The sequence below is a fragment of the Sciurus carolinensis genome, unplaced genomic scaffold (assembly GCF_902686445.1).
Source record: "Sciurus carolinensis unplaced genomic scaffold, mSciCar1.2, whole genome shotgun sequence".
NCBI classification, from domain to species: domain Eukaryota; kingdom Metazoa; phylum Chordata; class Mammalia; order Rodentia; family Sciuridae; genus Sciurus; species Sciurus carolinensis.
In genome coordinates, this window is record NW_025920129.1 from 205,263 (window position 1) to 224,994 (window position 19,732).

General features: G+C 35.2%; 2 protein-coding genes and 1 pseudogene across 2 annotated transcripts in view; 2 read left to right on the forward strand and 1 right to left on the reverse strand.

The window, feature by feature from the left end:
- Positions 1 to 16,557, reverse strand: part of LOC124974032 (high mobility group nucleosome-binding domain-containing protein 5-like) — a 63,594-nt gene extending 47,037 nt beyond the window's left edge. The window contains exon 1 of the mRNA XM_047537613.1: positions 16,445 to 16,557. The gene's annotated coding sequence lies outside the window, so the exon portion shown is untranslated. The remainder of the gene's footprint in view (positions 1 to 16,444) is intronic.
- LOC124974039 (prickle-like protein 2) overlaps positions 1 to 19,732 on the forward strand; it is a 695,630-nt pseudogene that overhangs the window by 111,953 nt on the left and 563,945 nt on the right.
- Sh3bgrl (SH3 domain binding glutamate rich protein like) overlaps positions 16,710 to 19,732 on the forward strand; it is a 70,913-nt gene continuing 67,890 nt past the window's right edge. Inside the window, exon 1 of the mRNA XM_047537612.1 lies at positions 16,710 to 16,959. Within this exon, the coding sequence (XP_047393568.1) occupies positions 16,915 to 16,959 (45 nt within the window). The 5' untranslated portion in view covers positions 16,710 to 16,914. The remainder of the gene's footprint in view (positions 16,960 to 19,732) is intronic.

Genomic DNA, 19,732 nt, shown 5'->3' on the forward strand with positions numbered 1-19,732 from the left:
TACACAAAACTCAACTCAAAATGGATCAAGGACCTCGGAATCAGACCAGAGACCCTGCATCTTATAGAAGAAAAAGTAGGTCCAAATCTTCAACTTGTTGGCTTAGGATCAGACTTCCTTAACAGGACTCCCATAGCACAAGAAATAAAAGCAAGAATCAACAACTGGGATAGATTCAAACTAAAAAGCTTTCTCTCAGCAAAGGAAAGTATCAGCAATGGGAAGAGAGAGCCTACAGAGTGGGAGAATATCTTTGCCTACCATACTTCAGATAGAGCACTAATCTCCAGAATCTATAAAGAACTCAAAAAACTCAACACCAAGACTACAAATAACCCAATCAACAAATGGGCTAAGGAAATGAACAGATACTTCACAGAAGAAGATGTACAAGCAATCAATAGATATATGAAAAAATGTTCAACATCCCTAGTAATAAGGGAAATGCAAATCAAAACTACCCTAAGATTTCATCTCACCCCAATTAGAATGGCGATTATCAAGAACACAAGCAACAATAGGTGTTGGCGAGGATGTGGTGAAAAAGGAACACTCATACATTGCTGGTGGGGTTGCAAATTAGTGCAGCCACTCTGGAAAGCAGCATGGAGATTCCTCAGAAAGCTTGGAATGGAAACGCCATTTGACCCAGCTATCCCACTCCTTGGCCTATACCCAAAGAACTTAAAATCAGCATACTACAGAGATACAGCCACATCAATGTTCATTGCTGCTCAATTCACCATAGCCAGATTGTGGAACCACCTAGATGCCCATCAGTTGATGAATGGATAAAGAAACTGTGGCATATATATACAATGGAATATTACTCCGCCATGAAGAATGATAAAATTATGGCATTTGCAGGCAAATGGATGAAATTGGAGAATATCATGCTAAGTGAGATAAGCCAATCTCAAAAAACTAAAGGACGAATGATCTCGCTGATAAGCGGATGAGGACATATATTGGGGGGTGGGAAGGGTTAGCATTAGGTTTAGGGTTAGGTTTAGGGTTAGGGATAAGGAGTGTGGTAAGAATGAAGGAAAGAAGGACTGTATAGAGGGAAAAGAGTGGTGGGAGGGGTGGGGGGGAAGGGAAAAAAATAATGAATCAAACATCATTGCCCTATGTAAACGTATGATTACACAAACGGTATGCCTTGACTCCATGTACAAATAGAGAAACAAGATGTATCCCATTTGTGTACAATAATAATAAAAAAAATAAAAATATAAAAAAAATTATATTTATGAAATGTAAAAAAAAAAAAAAGAATCTTATACCCAACAAAACTTACCTTCAGATTTGACGAAAAAAAAAAATCCCTCCATGATAAAAAAAAGCTAACAGAATTTATACATAGAAAGTCTGCATTACACAACATTCTCAGCAAAATATTCCATGAGGAAGAAATGAAAAACAACAATGTAAGTCAGCAAAGGGAGGAACTACCTTAAAGGAACAGCCAACTATAGGAGAAAGCATTTCAAGTTAAAAGTCAAAAATAAGCCAAATTGACTGGGAATACAAGTCATATCTCAATAATAACCTTGAATATTAATGGTATGAACTCATCAATAAAAAGACATAGACTGCATGTTGGATTAAAAAGAAAGATCTAACAATATGCATGACCCAAATATCCTAAATTCTTATCAGTAGGCCCCACATCCTAAAGGTTCTACTACTTACCAATAACTCCATGAAATGGGCACCAACCTTTAACACATGGGTCTTTGGGGGATATTTAAGATTCAAACTATAGCATTTTTTGTTATTTTTATATACTTATTTCAGGGCAGTTTTGGGTTCACAGCAAAATATAGCAGAAGGTCAGGGAGATTTATCCCTTATCCTACAGATGTATAGACTCCCTCATTATTACTATCACACACCAGAACAGTGCATTTGTTAAAATTGATGAATCTACGTTGATACGTTGTTATCATCCAAAGTACACACTTTTCACTAGGGTTCACTCTTAGTGTTGTAGCTTCTTGGGTTTGAATAGATTTATAATTTATAATTTATATATATTATATATATATAATTTATAATTATATATTTCTATCATTAAAGTATAAGACATACTAGTTTTGGTGCTCTGAAAGTTCTTTTCATTCCTATTCATCCTTCCCTCCCCTCTAATCCCTTCAAGTCACTGATTATAAACATAGTTTTGACTTTTCCAGAATGTCATATTGTCATCATCATGCAGTATGTACCTTTTACAGGCAGATTTCTTTCACTTAATATCATGAATTTAAGTTTTTTCTATGTTTTTTTCATGGTCCAATTCCTCATTTCTGTTCAGTGCTAGCAATATTCTATTTTAAGATGCAGTATAATTTATCCATTGACATACTGAAAGACATCTTGGTTGCTTTTAAGTGCTGGAAACTATGACTAAAACTCTTATAAACATCCATGTGCAGGTTTCTGTGGATATAAGTTTAGGTAAATTGCAAGGAACAAAATTGCTGGATCATATGTTATGAGTGTAGCTTATTTTTTTAAGAAACCATCCGCTGTTTTCCAAATTGGCTAAAGGATTCATTTTGCACTCCCACAAGCAATGAATGACAGTTCCTGTTGCTCCTCATCCTCACCAGTAATTAGTATTGGATTTGGTCATTCTACTAGGATTGTGGTAATGTCCCATTGTTTAATTTGCATCTGATGACATATAATGTGGAATATCTTTTCAAATGCTTATTTGCTACTATATATACTTTGGTGAGGTGTCTATTAAGATGTTTGGCAAATTTTCATATTGAGTTGTGTTTTATTGTTAAATTTTAAGAGCTATTTTTATATTTTGTATAAATAACAGTCCCTGATTGGATATGTCTATTACAAATATTTTCTTTCAGTCTGTGGATTCTATTTTGTCCCTTAACAGTATTTTTAAAACTGATGCCCAGAATATGAATTCTTTCTTATATGGATTGTGCCTTTTGTGGTATGGATAAAAAGTTATCACCAAATCTAAGGTGTCCTTGACTTTCTCTTATCATCTAGCAGTTTTGTACTTTTGTGTTTTGCATTTCATTTTGTGATTGACTTTAAGTTAATTTTTGTGAAGGGTATAGGATCTGTGTCTAGATTCTTTTTATTTTTTTTTTCATGTGGATGTCTAATGGTCCCAGCACATTTTGTTGAAAAAACAGTCTTCTCTATTGTACTGACCTTGCTCCTTTTACACAGGTCAGTTGATGATACTTATTTGAGTATATTTCTGGAGTCTCTATTCTGTTGGATTAATCTAGTAGTCTATTTATCACAAATAACACACTGTATTGATCACTGCAGTTTACAGTAAGTTTTGGAATTGTGCAGTGTCAGCCCACCAGCTTTGTTCTTCTCCTTCAATATTGTTTTTATTTTTAAGTATGTTTGAGTTTTTAAAAAATTTTCTACATCTGTTGCTATGCATTGGAATACCTTTTTACTTATATATTTATCTTGCAAACAGCTATATTGTTAAATTTATTATTTAAAATACCTAGAGATTTTTGTATTTCTATATGCATAAGTGTTATTTAAAATTAAATTTCTTCCCTTGCAATCATTATGCCTTTTTTTACTTTCTCTTGTTTTAATATTCTTGTCTTGTCTAGAATAGCTAGCACAATATTAAGTAGAAGAGGTAATAGTAGGTATACATGTTCCATTCTCACTCTCAGGAACAACAAAACTTCAGTGTTGTGCTCACTTTAGGTTTTTCTACACATCTTCGATCAGATTAAGGAAGCTTTCTTATTTCTAGTTTGCTAGTTTTTAATCTTGAAGGGTTGTTGAATTTATCAAATTATATTTCTCTTATTGAGATGATCATATGATTTTTCTCCTTTGATTAATGAGGCAAATTACACTGATCCTTTTAAATATTGAACCAACCATGAATTATTAGTTTTGGGAAAGACAATCTATTTTCTGCAGTCTTTTGACCTGCCCCCCCCCCAACTCAATGAAAATGAGTCTTGACAGTAGAATGAACTGAACATTACTTTCTCCTATATTCATATATGAATACTCAACCAATGTAACTCCATATCATGTTCAAACACAAGAATGGGAAATGGTACTCCATGTTTGTGTAACACATCAAAATAAATTCTACTGTTATGTATAACTAAAAGAACAAATATTTTTTTTTAAAGAAATGGGTCTTGAGGGAAGAATATTTCCTATATTTCCTTACTTAGAAATAGAGTGACCACATGGCATGTGTCAAGTTTATTGCCTGGTAATGGCACTATGTTTCCCTGTTTCAGACTCAATCAATGTTCCTTTGTTTTACTAAGTATATGTTTCAGTGGTCTTGAGGCATGCCTCCAGCTTTCAATATGGTACTTCAGACTCCTGCATTGTCAAGAGTTTTTCCTCTGGGGCACAAGAAGTATGTACTTAACCATCTATCCTGTATAGGCTGGGGAGGACCTGCTAGCCATAGGGGAAACAAATACACATTGAAGCTGATCGTCGTTTCTTCTGTATATAGGCTAAGTTATATTTTATCCAATGCTTGATTGCATTGTATTTTCATTGTTGACTTCAAAACACAGTTACAGTGGGCATAAATGATTGGAGACCTCCTCTGGGATTAGTAACTGGTACACAGTGCACTACTTAACAGAATAACCAAACTGTCTCATAAAGAATTACCCTTTCATATATTACTGAATTTGGTTTGATAGTATTTTGTTTAGCAACTTTACTTCTGTTTTACAAGAGTGTCACTGTCCTGGATTCCTTTTCTTGTAATATACTTATTAAACTTTGGAATTAATACTAAGTTGATCTTGAAGTGATTGGGGACTATATCTCTTCTTAAATTATCTGGAAGAACATAAGCAAAATTGGAATTATTTATTCCATAAACATTTTATAGAATTTTTCAAAGAAAAAATCTGGGCCTATGATTTACTTCATGGGAAGGTTTGTAATTACATATATAATTTATAACTTTTCTCAAATCTCTTAATTGTATAGATATTTAAAACTGCAAGATTTCATTGTTTTACAAAGTCATTTTTCATTTTAGATTTACTGAAATATTTATAATTCTGGTGGCTCTTCAGTACTTTCTGCATCTCTGCTTTCATTTTCATTTCATCTTTATTTTCCATGAAATGCATCATTTAGTATTTCAGTTCATGTGGTGAAAAATTGTTTTATCTGAAAATGTTTTATTTCTTTTTAAAATATATTTTACTTGTAGATGGACACAATACCTTTTTATTTATTTTTTTCCTGTGGTGCTGAGGATCAAACCCAGTGCCTCACATGTGCTAGGCAAGTGCTCTACCACTGAGATACAACCCCAGCTCCTCTTTATGTCCTATTAATTCATAAGAGACTTTTTGTTGGCTTTAAGGTTTTATGTTGATTAATTGTATTTTCAACACATTGACATTAGCTTTCTATGGTTTCTATCTCCTTTTTTTCTAATTAGTAAGCAATAATATTATTACTGCTCCTCTGATTATTATATGTTTATTTTGGCTGTTTTGTTTTGTTGCTTGCTGTACTAGGGATTGTACCTAGAGGCACTGTACCACTGAGCTAAATCCTCATCACACTTTTTAAATTTTTAATTTTGAGATGGGGTCTTGCTAAGTTGCTGATGCTGGCCTTAAACTTGTGTTCTTCCTGTCTCAACCTCTCAAATTGCTGGGATTACAGGCTTGAGCCACCTAGCCCAACCATAATTTTGACTGTTTTTTAAAAATATTTTCATTCACATCTATTTTCTTTAAACAGGATGCTTTTGACAGTTTTATATTTAATGTCATATAGTAAACTCTACAATGTATTTCTAATATAAATATCAAAAGTGATCAAGAACTGATTATGACTCATATATTTTGAAGGGCATGATCCTTTGAATTAGAATGCACACTTATAAGAGGCTATGTGTAATTTATACAAACCACATACACATGTAGATCAAACGTGTAATTATTGTTTTTTTGGTATCAGGGATTGAACCCAGAGGTGCTTAACAACTGGGTCATATGCACAGCCTTTCTTAATTTTTTTTTAGTTTGAGATTGGGTCTCACTAAGTCCTTAGGGCCTCTCTAAGTTGGTGAGGTTAGCTTTGAACTTGTGATCCTCCTGACTCAGCCTCCCTGGGAGTTGCTGGGATCCCAGATGTGCACCCCCAACCCCACCTGTAATTATTTTGTACTGTATAATATCTACTGGATGAAATAATATTGGGATAAATGACCATGATAATAGGAAATTAACTTCTTAAAAAACTGTTTCTCCTTTAACTTGTTCTTTTTAAAATCTGTTCTTTGTAGTTACACATGACAGTAGAGTGTATTTTGACATATTTATACAAATATGGAGTATATCTTATTCTAATTGGGATCCCAGTCCTGTAGATGTACAGGATGTTGAGATTCACTGTGGTGTATTGATATATGTACATAGGAAAGTATGTCAGATTCATTCCACTGTCTTTCCTATTTCTATCCCTCTCCCTTCCTTTATTTCCCTTTGTCTAATTCAATGAACTTCTGTTCTTCCTCTGCCTGCACCCTTGTTGTATATTAGCATCCACATATCAGAGATAACATTTGACTTTTGGTTGTTTTGAATAATCTCATGGTAAGTGAAATAAACAAGATTATTTTAGATCAAGTAACTACACCGAGATGTAACTATTGTACTCATAATGAGACTCCAAATGATATTATCTTATTTCAATAATAAATTACCTCTGCTTTTGAAGCTATGTCATCTTAAAGGTAACTTTGTGGTCTCTTTAAGTCTTGTTTCCCTTGTTTCTGCAGTATAGCTCTTTGGAGAAGTGATGGTAAGAGATTGCTAAGGTAGGGTCATAAAAACACAGTTTCTGTCTTGTGTACTGGACTCTGAGCTGAAATATGAGAAGAACAAATAACTGAAGCTGCCATATCATGAGAAAGCCTAAGTGACACAGTGAAGCTACATGTGGGCACGCCAGTCAACATTTACAGCTGAGCCTACTGTTTGAAATATCTTGGAACAGACACCAGAAACATGAATAAAGGAGTCTACAGATGGTTTCAACCTCTAGCCATCAGGCTTTGAAGGTTTTCCAGCTGAGGTGGTAGTTAGAGACAAGTCAAGTGGTTACCACTGTGACCTGGCTGAATTACTGAATCACATAATCTGAAACCCAATAATATTGTTATTTCATGCCACTAAGCTTTGTAGTTGTTTGTACACAACAATAGTAAGAGGAATAATTGTTCTGGAGGTGTCACTATAACAAGGAAATTAAAATAAATAAAAGGTATAATGTTGAAAATGAAAAAAACAGAACTTCCATTTTTCATAGGAAACAAAACTGCAAAAAGAAAATATAAAAGAATATATAATAAATTATTAGTATTAACATATTTTTAGAAAAATTTCTGATATAAGGTCACTTTATAAAAATCAATAGTATTTCTATATTGAAGTTTTACATACTAAATTTTAAAAAGAAACTACAAAGGGTATGAACAGCCATGACACTTTATGAAAAAGAATGAAGTATGGGAATTTGATGTATCGGATTTTAGGATATTTAAATTTGTAGTAATTACAATAGTGTGGCAATGGCACACACGTAGATACATAGACAAACAGAACAGAATAGAGACCAGAAAGAGACTTGCACGCATATAATCACTTCATTTTGACAGAGAGGTTATTGCAAAGTAGTGAGAAATGGATTTTTCTTTCAATAACAAGTGCTAGAATAATGGAGTCCTATTTGGAAAAAACAAAACAGAACTTGACCCATATTTCAAATCTTACACAGAAATCAATTGTAGATGGATTGCAGATCTCAAAATAAAAAGTACTACAATAAAACTTTTTTAAATGAATATAAATAAAATATCTTCATATCCTCTGGGTCTGGAAAGAATTTTAAACAATTCACAAAAAGCACTAATCATAATGGAAAATATTGATATATTTTACTATCTTGAAATTAAGAACCACATAAAGTTATGTCATTAAAAAAAGTACGAAGACCAACTTGAGGCTTGAAGAAGTTATTTGAAGCACATAAAGAGAAAAGGCCTCTCTTAGGAATAGAGATGAAGAAAGACAAACAAATAGAAAAGTATGCAAAAGTTCTGAGCCAGTATACTACCAAAGAAAATATTCAAACAGAAATGTGTGTATGTGTATGTGTGTGTGTGTATGAATGAAAAGGTGCACATTGCCTGTAACCAATATCTTGAAGTATATCTTCAATATTTTCTTATAGTAGTTTCAGAGTATCAGGCCTCACACTTAGGCCTTTGATCCATTTTGAGTTGATTTTTGTGTTTGGTGAGAGTCAAGTTTCCATCTTCTCCATGTACATATCCAGTTTTCTCAGCATTACTTATTGCCTACACTATGCATTCTCAAATGCATATTCCCAGTCCTTTTGTTGAAAATCAGTTGGCTAGGGCTGTGGATGTACCTTAGTGGTAGAACACTTGCCCAGCATGTGTGAGGTCATGGGTTCAACTCCCAGCACCAAAACAGAAAAAGAAGAAAGAAACATAAAGAAATAAAAGGAAAATTAGTTGGCTAAAGATGCATGCATGGGTATATTTCTGGGATCTCTGTTCTATGTCACCTGGTCTATGTGTCTGTTTATACTATAATACCAGGCTGTTTTAGTTACTATGGTTGTGATATCAGGAAAGAAATGATTTTTCTATAAGAATCCAAAAAGCACAGAAAACAAAAGTTGACAAATGGGATTACATCAAACTAAAAAGATTTTTACAGCAAAGGAAACCATTAGCAGAATGAAGAGATAAGCTATGGAATGGGAGAAAACATCTGCCAACTGATCATCTGACAGGGGGCTAATATCCAGAATATATAAAGAACTCAAAAAACTTAATAACAAACAGATAAAGTAATCCAATTAAAAATTGATGCAAATAGACACTTCTCAAAAGAAGAAATGCAAGTGGCCAACAAATATATGAAAATAATTCTCACTATAATTAGTCATCAGGAAAATTCACATTAAAATCACAATAAGATAATTATCTTACTCCAGTAAGAATGTTTATTATTTTAAAAATGCTAATGATAATTTGGAGAAAAAGGAACTCTTCTTCAGTATTGATGGAAATATAAATTAGTTCTGCTATTAGAGAGAACAGTATGTATGGAGGTTCATCAAAACTAAAACTAGATCTAACTTATGATACAGTTGTTATGGTTTGGACCTGGAATGTACCCCATAGGCTCATTTGTTGAAAGCTTGGTCCCCAGGGCAGCAATGTTCAAAGGAGGGGCTCTTGGGAAGTGACAGAATCATGAGGGCTCTGACCTCCTCAATGGATTAATGACATTGTGGTGGTGGGAACTAGAGAAGGTGGGGTCTAGTTGTAGGAAGTAGGTGACAAGGGGGCTTAGAAGGGTATATTCTATCCCCGGACTCTTTCTTCCTCTCTCACTACTTCCAAGCTGTGAGGAAGTGAGCAGCTTTCTTCCACTATGCCTTTCTGTCATTATGTTCTGCCTCATTTCAGACCCCAAGCAATGGAACCAGCTGACCTGACCTGAAACTTCTGAAATCTTGAGCCAAAATAGATCACATCTTCCTTCCTTTAAGTTGTTTGTCTCATGCATTTTGTCACAGTGACAAGAACCTAATGAGTATCTCCTACTTGTGGGTATATAAGCAGAGAAAATGAAATCAGCATACCAAAGATAAATCTACATGCCCATGTTTGTTGCTGCACTATTCACAATAGCTAAGATATGGAATCAGACTAGGTGCCCATTAATGGATGAATGGATTAAAAACATGGTATTTATACACAGTAGGCTATTTTTCAACTATAAAGATGAATGGAATCTTGTAATTTGCAGCAAAATGTATGAGACTACTAATCATTAAGTTCAATAAGTCATATACAGAAAGAAAAGTACCACGTGTTTTCTTTCATATGTGAAAGGTAAAAAAGTCAACTTGGAAGTAGAACAGGGATTACTGGAGATTGGGAAAGTTGTTGGGGGGAGGGTATGAAAATGATGTTTGAATTTGGTCAGTGTATGCTATATACATGTATGGGAATATCATACTGAAACTCCATCGATAGGGACACCTAATACTTGTTAACAAAAATTTAAAAATATATAAGATTGAAGGAAAAAACAAAAGGTATACAGTGTATTAATGATTAGGGAAATGTAAAATAAAATCACGAAGAAATACAACTCCACACCAAATGGGGTGCTAAAAGAGGGGCACAAGACCTAGAGAGAGAATCCCACACATGATGCTAGTCACACTATATTTCTGGGGACCACCCCTTTTAAAAGAGGGAAAAGGAAAAACTGAAACATATTTAGAAGAAAGATCTCTAAGATATAATAGAGAAATTGGAAATTTTAAACTGTAGTCCAGAAGTTTCCCATACAAATAAAGAGATAAGTTACAACTGGGAATTAATAGTATCAAAGAGACATAAAAGGAAATAGACCTCAGTTTAACCTCAGGAAAACCTTTTCACATATTTAGATCTGATAAAAAATGGAGTGGGAATGCCCTAGGAATTGTGAGTTCAGTGTAACTGGAGGTATTCACAGGTATTTAACTTTAAATTTTTTTTTAGTTTAGTTATTTTATTTATTTTTATGTGGTGCTGAGGATTGAATTTAGTGTCTCACATGTGCTCAGTGAGCGCTCTACCACTGAGCCACAACCCCAGCATGGTATTAAACTTTTGGATGGGAAAGTAAATGGTTAGATGGAATGACCTTTTAGGTACATTTTGGTTTATCCTCTGTGTGTGTGTGTGTGTGTGTGTGTGTGTGTGTGTGTGTGTCTTTGTGTGTGTATTTGAGAAAGAGGTCTCAAAACAAGCCTGAGAAGAAATACAACCAAGAAATTGTCTTCCACCATAGCCCTATTTCATCTTTTCCTAATGAGAACTGAATTGACTCACTGCTCTTCTGTAATCAGTGATACCTAATGAAAGAAGAGTGGTCAGTGGCCCTTACTCTAATTATCAGAAGATTTTAGAAATAGTCGTTGTTCCCTGAGATATTTTATTATAACTTCTCAGGGATAATGCATGAAATTACATTTTCTTCCTCTGCTGGAATTCAGTACAGAGCTGTTAAAAATACTGTCTTGCTTTTCCCAGAAGAAGCACATTTATTTTCCATAGGTGATTTGCACCATCTAGTGGCCTTAACAATGAACACAGAGCTTTGGATATGATCAGAACTCTAAACACCATACTTTCAAGATATCTTCTGGCACAGTCCTAAAGTTGCTTCTTTCTGATGCACATCACCAGATAGTAGGTGACAGAGACAGGGTGAGAACTATTAAGCATGAGTCTCTGGTATTTAGTTTACACTAGCCCCACCTCAATGACTTTCTGCTGACCCTTGCGATGAACAACAAGAAGGTTTCAAAATACAGTATATTTTGAGTATGTATAATTTAGATATTTATATGTTAATGTGTTGTGTGTTATATTCCTTGTCCGCAACCTGTCAGAGGAAGAAGAAAGGTGGGCACCAGGGTATCACTGACTGACACTGTTGGAGGTTCATCCAACAATCAAGGTTCTTTGAAGAGGATCAAGACTCCAGGCATTCTTGTTTGGAATGACCACTCCACAGTGTATTTATATAATAAGATGCAAATGTGCTCACGATCTTACTTAAATATAAATTTTAAGTCATTAACATCTATTAACATTGTTAACATTTTTATAACTTTGTTTTTAACTTTAAAATTATTTGGCCACAAGCAATTCATTTAAATAATGCTTGACAGTGATTTCTCTGTAGCCATTATGAATACCTGGGAATACTGCTGATGTGGAAAAAAAAATTAAGTTTTAAATCTAAATTGTTTTCAGATGAAATGAAATGTTTTTGAATACTAAATTTAGTATCTTATGAAGTTGACATGGTAATTTTTGGTAGATATTTTGTTAAAAAATTCTTAATTGTAATTTTGTAGTCTTTTTGTATTGTGGGATAAATAAAATTTTACTTTCTCATATATTTAAACATAGGTAAATTTCTGCCTCTGGCAATGGTGGACTAGATGATTTGGAAGAATTCTCTCACTAAAGGCAATTTAAAATGTTAGAAGATACTTTACAGGCTGTACTTTAAAGTATCAAAGACATAAACAAGGAAGTAAGGGATTATCATGAGCAAGAAAATACAGCTTCTTTTGGCAAGGGGAATGATATGAATTACATGGTGACTTCTAACCCTGAGTAGGGTGGAAGAACATAAACAGTCTCTACTTGAGAAGAGAAAGTGCTGTCCTGAAGAAAGTATTATCAGTTAAGGTAATGAGGTGGAAAGAACATTCAGAAAAAGTACTGGAAATAAAATTACTTTTTCCATAGTGAAGTGGAAACTCTAGTGGGTACAATGAAAAGGTTTGGAAGGAGGGAAGGATAGAAATTGAAATATGAGGTAGAATTTCTCAATGGTAGGTATCTACTAGTTCTTATCCTGTGCTATCCATATGACTCATATCTACCAGAGAATATTGGTCTACTCTATGGAGTCCCTCCACATGAGAGAGGCTCAATTCTGTTGTTTTTATATTCTATCTGTTCACTTATGCCTATGACATACATCCCAATTCTACCACTGTATGTCCAGCTCTCTTAAGTTATCTTATACCCTGATATCAGCAATCCTTCCAACAATCCAGGACATGGAAACAAAATGTGCATATTTGAAACTGTTGTGTTCATGTTGACAACCATCACCAACATGCATACCTGGTCCATCAAGGAGGCTATGGGACAGGGGAATACTACCTCCCACCTCAAAATTTCAGAATGTTGGGAATTTTACTTCTGGAAAATCAAGAGTTCGGGGAGGGAGGGAAGTAAGACCTATTAAGAACTGCCCTCAAACTATTTTCTACAACAACAGCCATAAGGCCTCAACTCAATCCTTCACAACCCAGTTCTTGAGGTTTGGGTAACATCAACTAATTCTTCAATGAAAGCAACATTCTTCTTCCTCTCTAGACAAGGGCAATAGTGGGCTCAAATTATAGTGTTTTAATAATAGACTGCAGTGTTTCTACAGTTTTCCAGAAATTCCACAGCAAGGAACGTATTTCTAAGAAATGATTAGAGGTGTGGGCAAAACTTTATTGATATGTACTACAGCATTTCTACAATGTAAAACAATTAAAAGCAAGTAATATGCTCAGTAATAGAGAACTATTTACATAACTTTTGGTACATTTAAAAAATAGAATAATTAAGGTTGTTCAAAATCATGCTGTAGAATCATATTTTCTGACATAGGAAAATTCTTAAAATAAAATATATTTTCTAAGTAAAAAAAGTTATTTACAAAATATCTTTTCATAATAAATAAAAATTTAAAATCTATCCACTTTCTCCTTCTGTGTCCCATCCTCAAAACTCCTTTCCACACCTTCATTTACATATCTCTGACTAGATCAGGAAGGGCTTACAACAATATATTAACAGTGGTTATCTTCAGAAACTGGGGTAATGAGTTATTTTTTCAAGAACTGTAATCTCACTGTATTGCTCAGGCTGGTCCTGAATTCCTAGATTCAAGCCATTTTCCTGTTTCAGCCTCCAGATTAGCTGGAACTACAGGCGCATGCCATCATGGTGGGCTTGGGTAATTAAAATAATCAGTGCATACTAGCTTTGCATATAGCATGCATTTATTTTAATATGCTAGAAACTATTAGTATTTTATTAATAAATACATTTTCTATGGTAGTAAGTCACAAATGTTGTCTGAAAACCTTTTGAACCATTCTACTTTTGATTTGTGGGGCACTGTTCTATGAAAAATTTAAATGAAGCAGAAATGACCATTCCAGAATATCCATTCTAGGGATGGTTGAAGTGGTCTAATGCTACCTATAATTGTTACTGGAAGTTCAGTCCTTGTTCTTGATGCCAATCCAATAACGAAGACCCGGTTTTGAGAAAAAGGAAAAAGGTTTATTGCTTTGCTAGCAAAGGGGAATCACAGGGGAATCTAGTCCCAGTTGCTGTGGTTCTGCCAATCAGGGAAAACAGAAGGCTTTTAATTAAAGAAGCTCTTCAAAGGCTACATTCCAGGTGTGCCCTGACAGGGGAGTCCCAGGTGCGCTCTGATAGTATGTTGGAATTCACTAGTCAATTCCTAGACTTTCTTGTGACATCTCCTCCCAGTAATGGGTATGTGCTCAAGGACAGATAACTCAAGGCAATCTTATTCTTTGCCCCCAGGTTAGGGATTAGGAGTGGGAGAAGAGGAAAAGAAAAACAGCAGCCAGGGTTATATTCAAAATGTGAAGTGGACCACTGTTACATAATGTCAATGTTTAGGATAGACATATTTGTAAAGTTCCCTTCAACAAAATGCATTCCAAGTCCTGTTAACAAGGACCAGCAGACTTCATTTATAAATCAATTTATTGGGGATAATTATCTTAGATTAATACATCTTTATTTAAAAGAAATAAATTCATGCTGGGCATGGTGGTGCATGTTTGTATTCCCAGCAATTTGGGAGGCTGAAGCAGGAGAATCACAAGTTCAAAGCCAGCCTCAGCAATATAGTGAGGCCCTAAGCAACCTAGCAAAACCTTAAAATAAAAAATAAAATAAAAATAAAATAAAAAATAAAAATGGCTGGGCATGTGGCTTGGTGGTTGAGTGTCCCTGGGTTCAGTTCCCCGTTTAAAAAAAAATGGAAAAAAGAGACCAGAAATCATCTTCCCATTCCTCAATGCTCTGGGTAAGCCTCACCAGACTCCCTGCTACTCCTGTCATTCAATTCTCTGAGGATGATTTCATCTTGTAGTTTGTAGATTAGTAGAAGGGGGTCTTCTTTTTTTTTTCTTTATTTTTTTCATCTCTAAAAGAAACTACAGGTCAAAAGAGTGTGCATGTGGTCCACTAAAGGGAGGGAGGTTGTACTATGGTTTGCATAAGAAAATTATGTCCATTTTGTCAAATCAAAATCAGAAGGAAGATTTTCCTGTCTCGTGGGCTAGGAAGCACAATAGGACTAGCCCTGATGCTGGCAATGAGGGTGGTTATATCACCTTGACTTCACTGATTATAAAGATTTTGAATTGTGTCTAGAAAAGGTTGAGTTGGGTAGGTGGAGAGGTCAGAAAAGGGCATGAGGGGGAGGGTATGAGAAGATGAAGGAGATGAAGGACAGAAAGAGCAAGTGCATGAAAGTGGAAATGAGTATGATGATTACAGTAAGACGTCAACAATAATTATATAAGAAAGTAGATTTAAGGGAGCAATGGATAAGATTGTGTGAATAGTATAGTGTCAAATTATAATGGGGGCTCTTTAGAAATACAATTTAGATTTTGTTATTCAGTGGAGAGCTATATTAAGCATTCCAACATATATTGTTTTCAGAGATATATAAAAGTTGTATTTTAGGAAGGAAACCTGCTAAAATGTTTTGAGTACTTTTCCTGTTCCAGGTAGTGTGTGACAATGACACATAAGACGGTGGTCTTTGGAGTTTGGTAGAACTGAGTTGGAGTCCCGACTCTGGAAAAGTAACTTGTTTTTCTGAATTTCAGTTTCTTAACTCTAAAATTGATAAAATAGTACCTATCTCTCAAGGTTTTGATATGGATCGTATGTAAACATTAATTTGGAATTCATATTTGAAGTAGTTTGGAGAGGGGAGAAAGTGTGGGAAGGGAACAATTAGGAAGCTACTGCAATTTTTGAGCCTGGGAAAAGGTTGTATACCACTAGAATGGAAAGGAAGGAAAATTTGCAAAGAAAAAGTAAAAAAAGAAAATTAGGACAGGTGACAGTTTCCTCTCTCCACTGTAATTCATCATGCACATTTCTTTGTTCATTTGACATAATCTGGGAATTCAAAACTACATTTTGAAGTGTATGGTCCCTCCTTGGATGTTACCAATTGTTTGCTCATTTCCCTGGAGATACAAATAACCATCTCTTCTCACTATTTCAACATCTCCAGCAATATATGCTTCCAACTCTTTTTTATCAATCAGTTAAAAGTAAAACAGAACACCTTTTTACACATTATTTTCTTCTCTTTTCTCTCTCTCTTTAAAAATTTTGCAATTTTATCCTTTGTTTTGGGGTTTGTCAAACAGGCCCCCAGCAAATTCCTACACGATCCCCGATTTTAACAAAACACAAAACTGAAAAAGGAAAGCAATCCTGCTTTTCCGGAGCTTAGGAAAACCTTCAACTTCTCTTTAACCCTCTGTGGACATCGTCTCAGTACTTACAGTGCCCAATACCTGCAACTAGCTAACATCAAAAAATCCAATACATGATAGAAATCTTAAAATGAGTAAACCTTTTGAGAATATGGATTTTCTTACTAGTGTCTGGATTCAACACAGTTTACTTTCTCAATGAAGATCTACCTTCTGATTTGCTTACATTTCTGAGCAGGAAGTTACGCGCGTAAAACTTTTAGTCTCCACAGGAAAAAGTCCTTCATTACGATGGAATTCAATTCAAGTGATCTCTTTTTCTGTTCCTTTTTCTTTCTCCTTCTCCTCCCCCCTCTACGCGAAGAGGGAATAAGAATTAAAAAAAAAAAAAAAAAACCACCACCAACAATGGTTTCAACAGATCTCGCGGTGCTATTCGAGATTCCCTATTTAAAAAAAAAATTAGAAATGATGCAAACGACGTGTGCCTTCCGGGGTTTGGGGCAGGGACTGCCGCGCTCTGAGCCCATTGAAAGCAGCTAAGGGTGGAGGCGGGGCTCTGTCGAATTCCCCTTCCACCTTCCCCCACCCGCCTCTTCCAACCTCGGTTTGGCCCCTTGCTGGATTTCAGCCTTTGCTGCAGCTGCTCCGCAGCTCTTTCCAGGACCCAAACAACCTCCAGCGACTGTTCCCAGGATGGTGATTCGTGTATACATTGCATCTTCATCTGGCTCTACCGCGGTAAGGAGAGTGGGGAACCCACCTTTCTTGTTTTGTTACACACTAGTCCTCTTCTGCCCAGAACCGTTAAATTGCAGAAGTTCCTCTGGCAGCTTCTCCTTTGGAAGACACACGCATCCCCCACCTCACCCCCCTTCTTCCCTTTTCCTTTGTTGCATCGACTTCATTTTTTACTTGGAGTTTAGCTTTTTGATTGCGTTTATGACGTTGGGGCCACATTTCTCCTCTGAAGGAAAAAGGAAGATACCGAGTTTGGGCAGATGGGAGACGGTGGTATTGGGTCTTTAGGGTTAGGCGAAGAAGTCAAGTAAAATCACACACTGGTGAGTTTCAGGCGTGAGATATTTGACAAATATGCTACTAAGACAAGAGTAGGACTGCAGATTTGTAAAGGATGAGGGTACACATGCTGTTAATGGGGATTGAATGGAGGCCTGTTGAGACATTGGGATTATTTTGAGAGCGAGAACCCTATGTAATAGAGTTAAGAGTATGTAAGAGAAGGTGTTTAACTTCAGTTTAATGCCTGTTTAGAACTAGACAAAATGAGGGAGGAAGTTGGGGACAAAAATATAAAGTTGTTTATTTTTAACAATGTTGTGGCATAGAGCATGGGGTTGGGCTCTTTGCCTCATGAATTTGAAGAATAAAATCCATGGACACAAAGGTGAGAGCTAAGTTACAGGATTTAGTAGAGTAATAGCAGAGTTCACAAAGAGGAAGGGGTCCCAAAAATGAAATACTGAAGAGTGGCTATTTTCTAGGGCTTTTTATAGGTTTAAGAAAGTCTGCCCCCTACCCAATCCTGGGTAAAGCATTCAGTGTCCAGGAGGTATTCATGCAGCCTTTAGTCCAATCAAAACATCAATCAGGCATTTTTCCTTCTTTGGAGAGGCATGGACCCCAGTCAAGTAGGTCCTGCTTTAAAACTAGCCTTTTTGTAAGTTTCTTAGCAAATATCTGCAGGTGCTGTTTGTGCTCTACTGCCCAGGAAGTTATCCAGGGGTCCATCTCCCTATCCTCCCAGACTATCTCTTCCTCCCAAACTTCAATGTGACATGGAACATGACCCCCTTCTATATTGTTTCTTATTTTGACTTTTTTTTTCTTTCAAAAGATTTTACTTCTAACATTTCACAACTACTTTAAATATATTTAGAACTGCAAATGAAACTAACGAGTGGCTTCTTCTGAAGTTGTAGGCTGATTTTCTGTCTTTCAGATGATAGGACATTTCCCCCAAATCCATTTGCTAATTATTTAGAATAACAACTTTCAGTAGTTCTGGGAAGAACAGTCTAAAATGAGGTGAAAGCTGAGTTTTTTTTACCATGTTAAATGAATGTCTATCTTTAAAACTCAAGAGAAAAGCCAAAAGTGGGAAGAGCAGATGTGTGGATTCTGAATGTAGGAGGTAGAAAACCTCTCCTTCTCCTTGAACTTTAGAGTAACGGATGGATTCTGAGTTGTGGTTGTTTGATTTTGTTTTGTATATATTAATATCTAAGGGAGGTGGAATTGAACCACAGGATATGTGAAATCCAAGAACCTTGAACTTTGTCTTCTCAGGCCACCACGTGTAGGTGTGTTTAGACAGTTTTGAAATATCAGAAAACTTAATCATATTTTTTGAGCAAGGTTCAGGTGAAAAAAAGACAATTTTATATTTCCTTTGGACCCCATTTTATAAGCCTCTTGCCTTACTATTTTCTATATACTGATATTTCAAAGTAAAATTTGAGTTGCTCAGAGTCTCAATGTAATAGAATAATTAGACCAGCTTAATGCCTTTAGTTAAACCTCTAATTAGATTGAGCAGATCAGGCAGTTAGTTTGGGGTCATCCATTTTCAACACTGCTATTTGTTCTTTGCTTTCTCTCTCTTCTACCCCTCCCTCAGAAGTAGATTCAGGAAGAAACTGTTTTCAAAATTTCCATTCAAATTGGAACAACTGCACCTCTTTCTTTCTTAAGTCTTAAATGTCTGAGAGTCTTAGAAGTGACTGACACTTAAATTTCCTTTATTGGACCACTTTGTAGAAGAGTATGCAAAAGACAGTTTATGCTGTTTGTTTTTAGTTCTTTTCTCATGGATAATTAAATATTTGTCCATTTTGCTTTTATTACTGTTAATATGAGCCTGTTATCAAAATTATACTGCCAAAATAATCTTTGCTTTATTATAATCTTATAGTACTTTCAAATTATACTAAAACATTACAAAGAAAATTTGGGGCAAACATCCTGATGGAACCCAATAACTGCATAAAGTGAGATACTCCTATAAGTGACTGAGTGTAGTTGTCTGAAGAATATTTAATGTCTTTTAGTTTGGGATTGTTAATATCTGATTGCTTTCTAACTCTTTCTACAGGATGTCATAAAAATAAGCAATATTACATCTTTTATTGGGCAGGGGTGGATCTGGATCTGTGGTATTGACAAAACAATCTTAACTTAATTTGAATTGTAGCCCAAGCCTTCCTGTACCTCATAGCGCAATATGAAAAATAGAAAAATTTTTCAAACATGTACCTAATTCTGCCCCAGTAGAGAGCATTAGCACTTATCAGAAGTTTAGAAATGAATGTAAGTACATTGGTCTTTGCGATGAATTCTTGATAGATAATAACTAGCCAGTTGGAACACTTGTGTGTTGGGCATATATTATATTTTCTTGAGAGTAGTCTTATGATTATTTCTGTTTTTCAAAGAAGGAAATGCAGGTTTAATGTTAAACAACTTACTCAACATCATATAGCTTATATGTCAC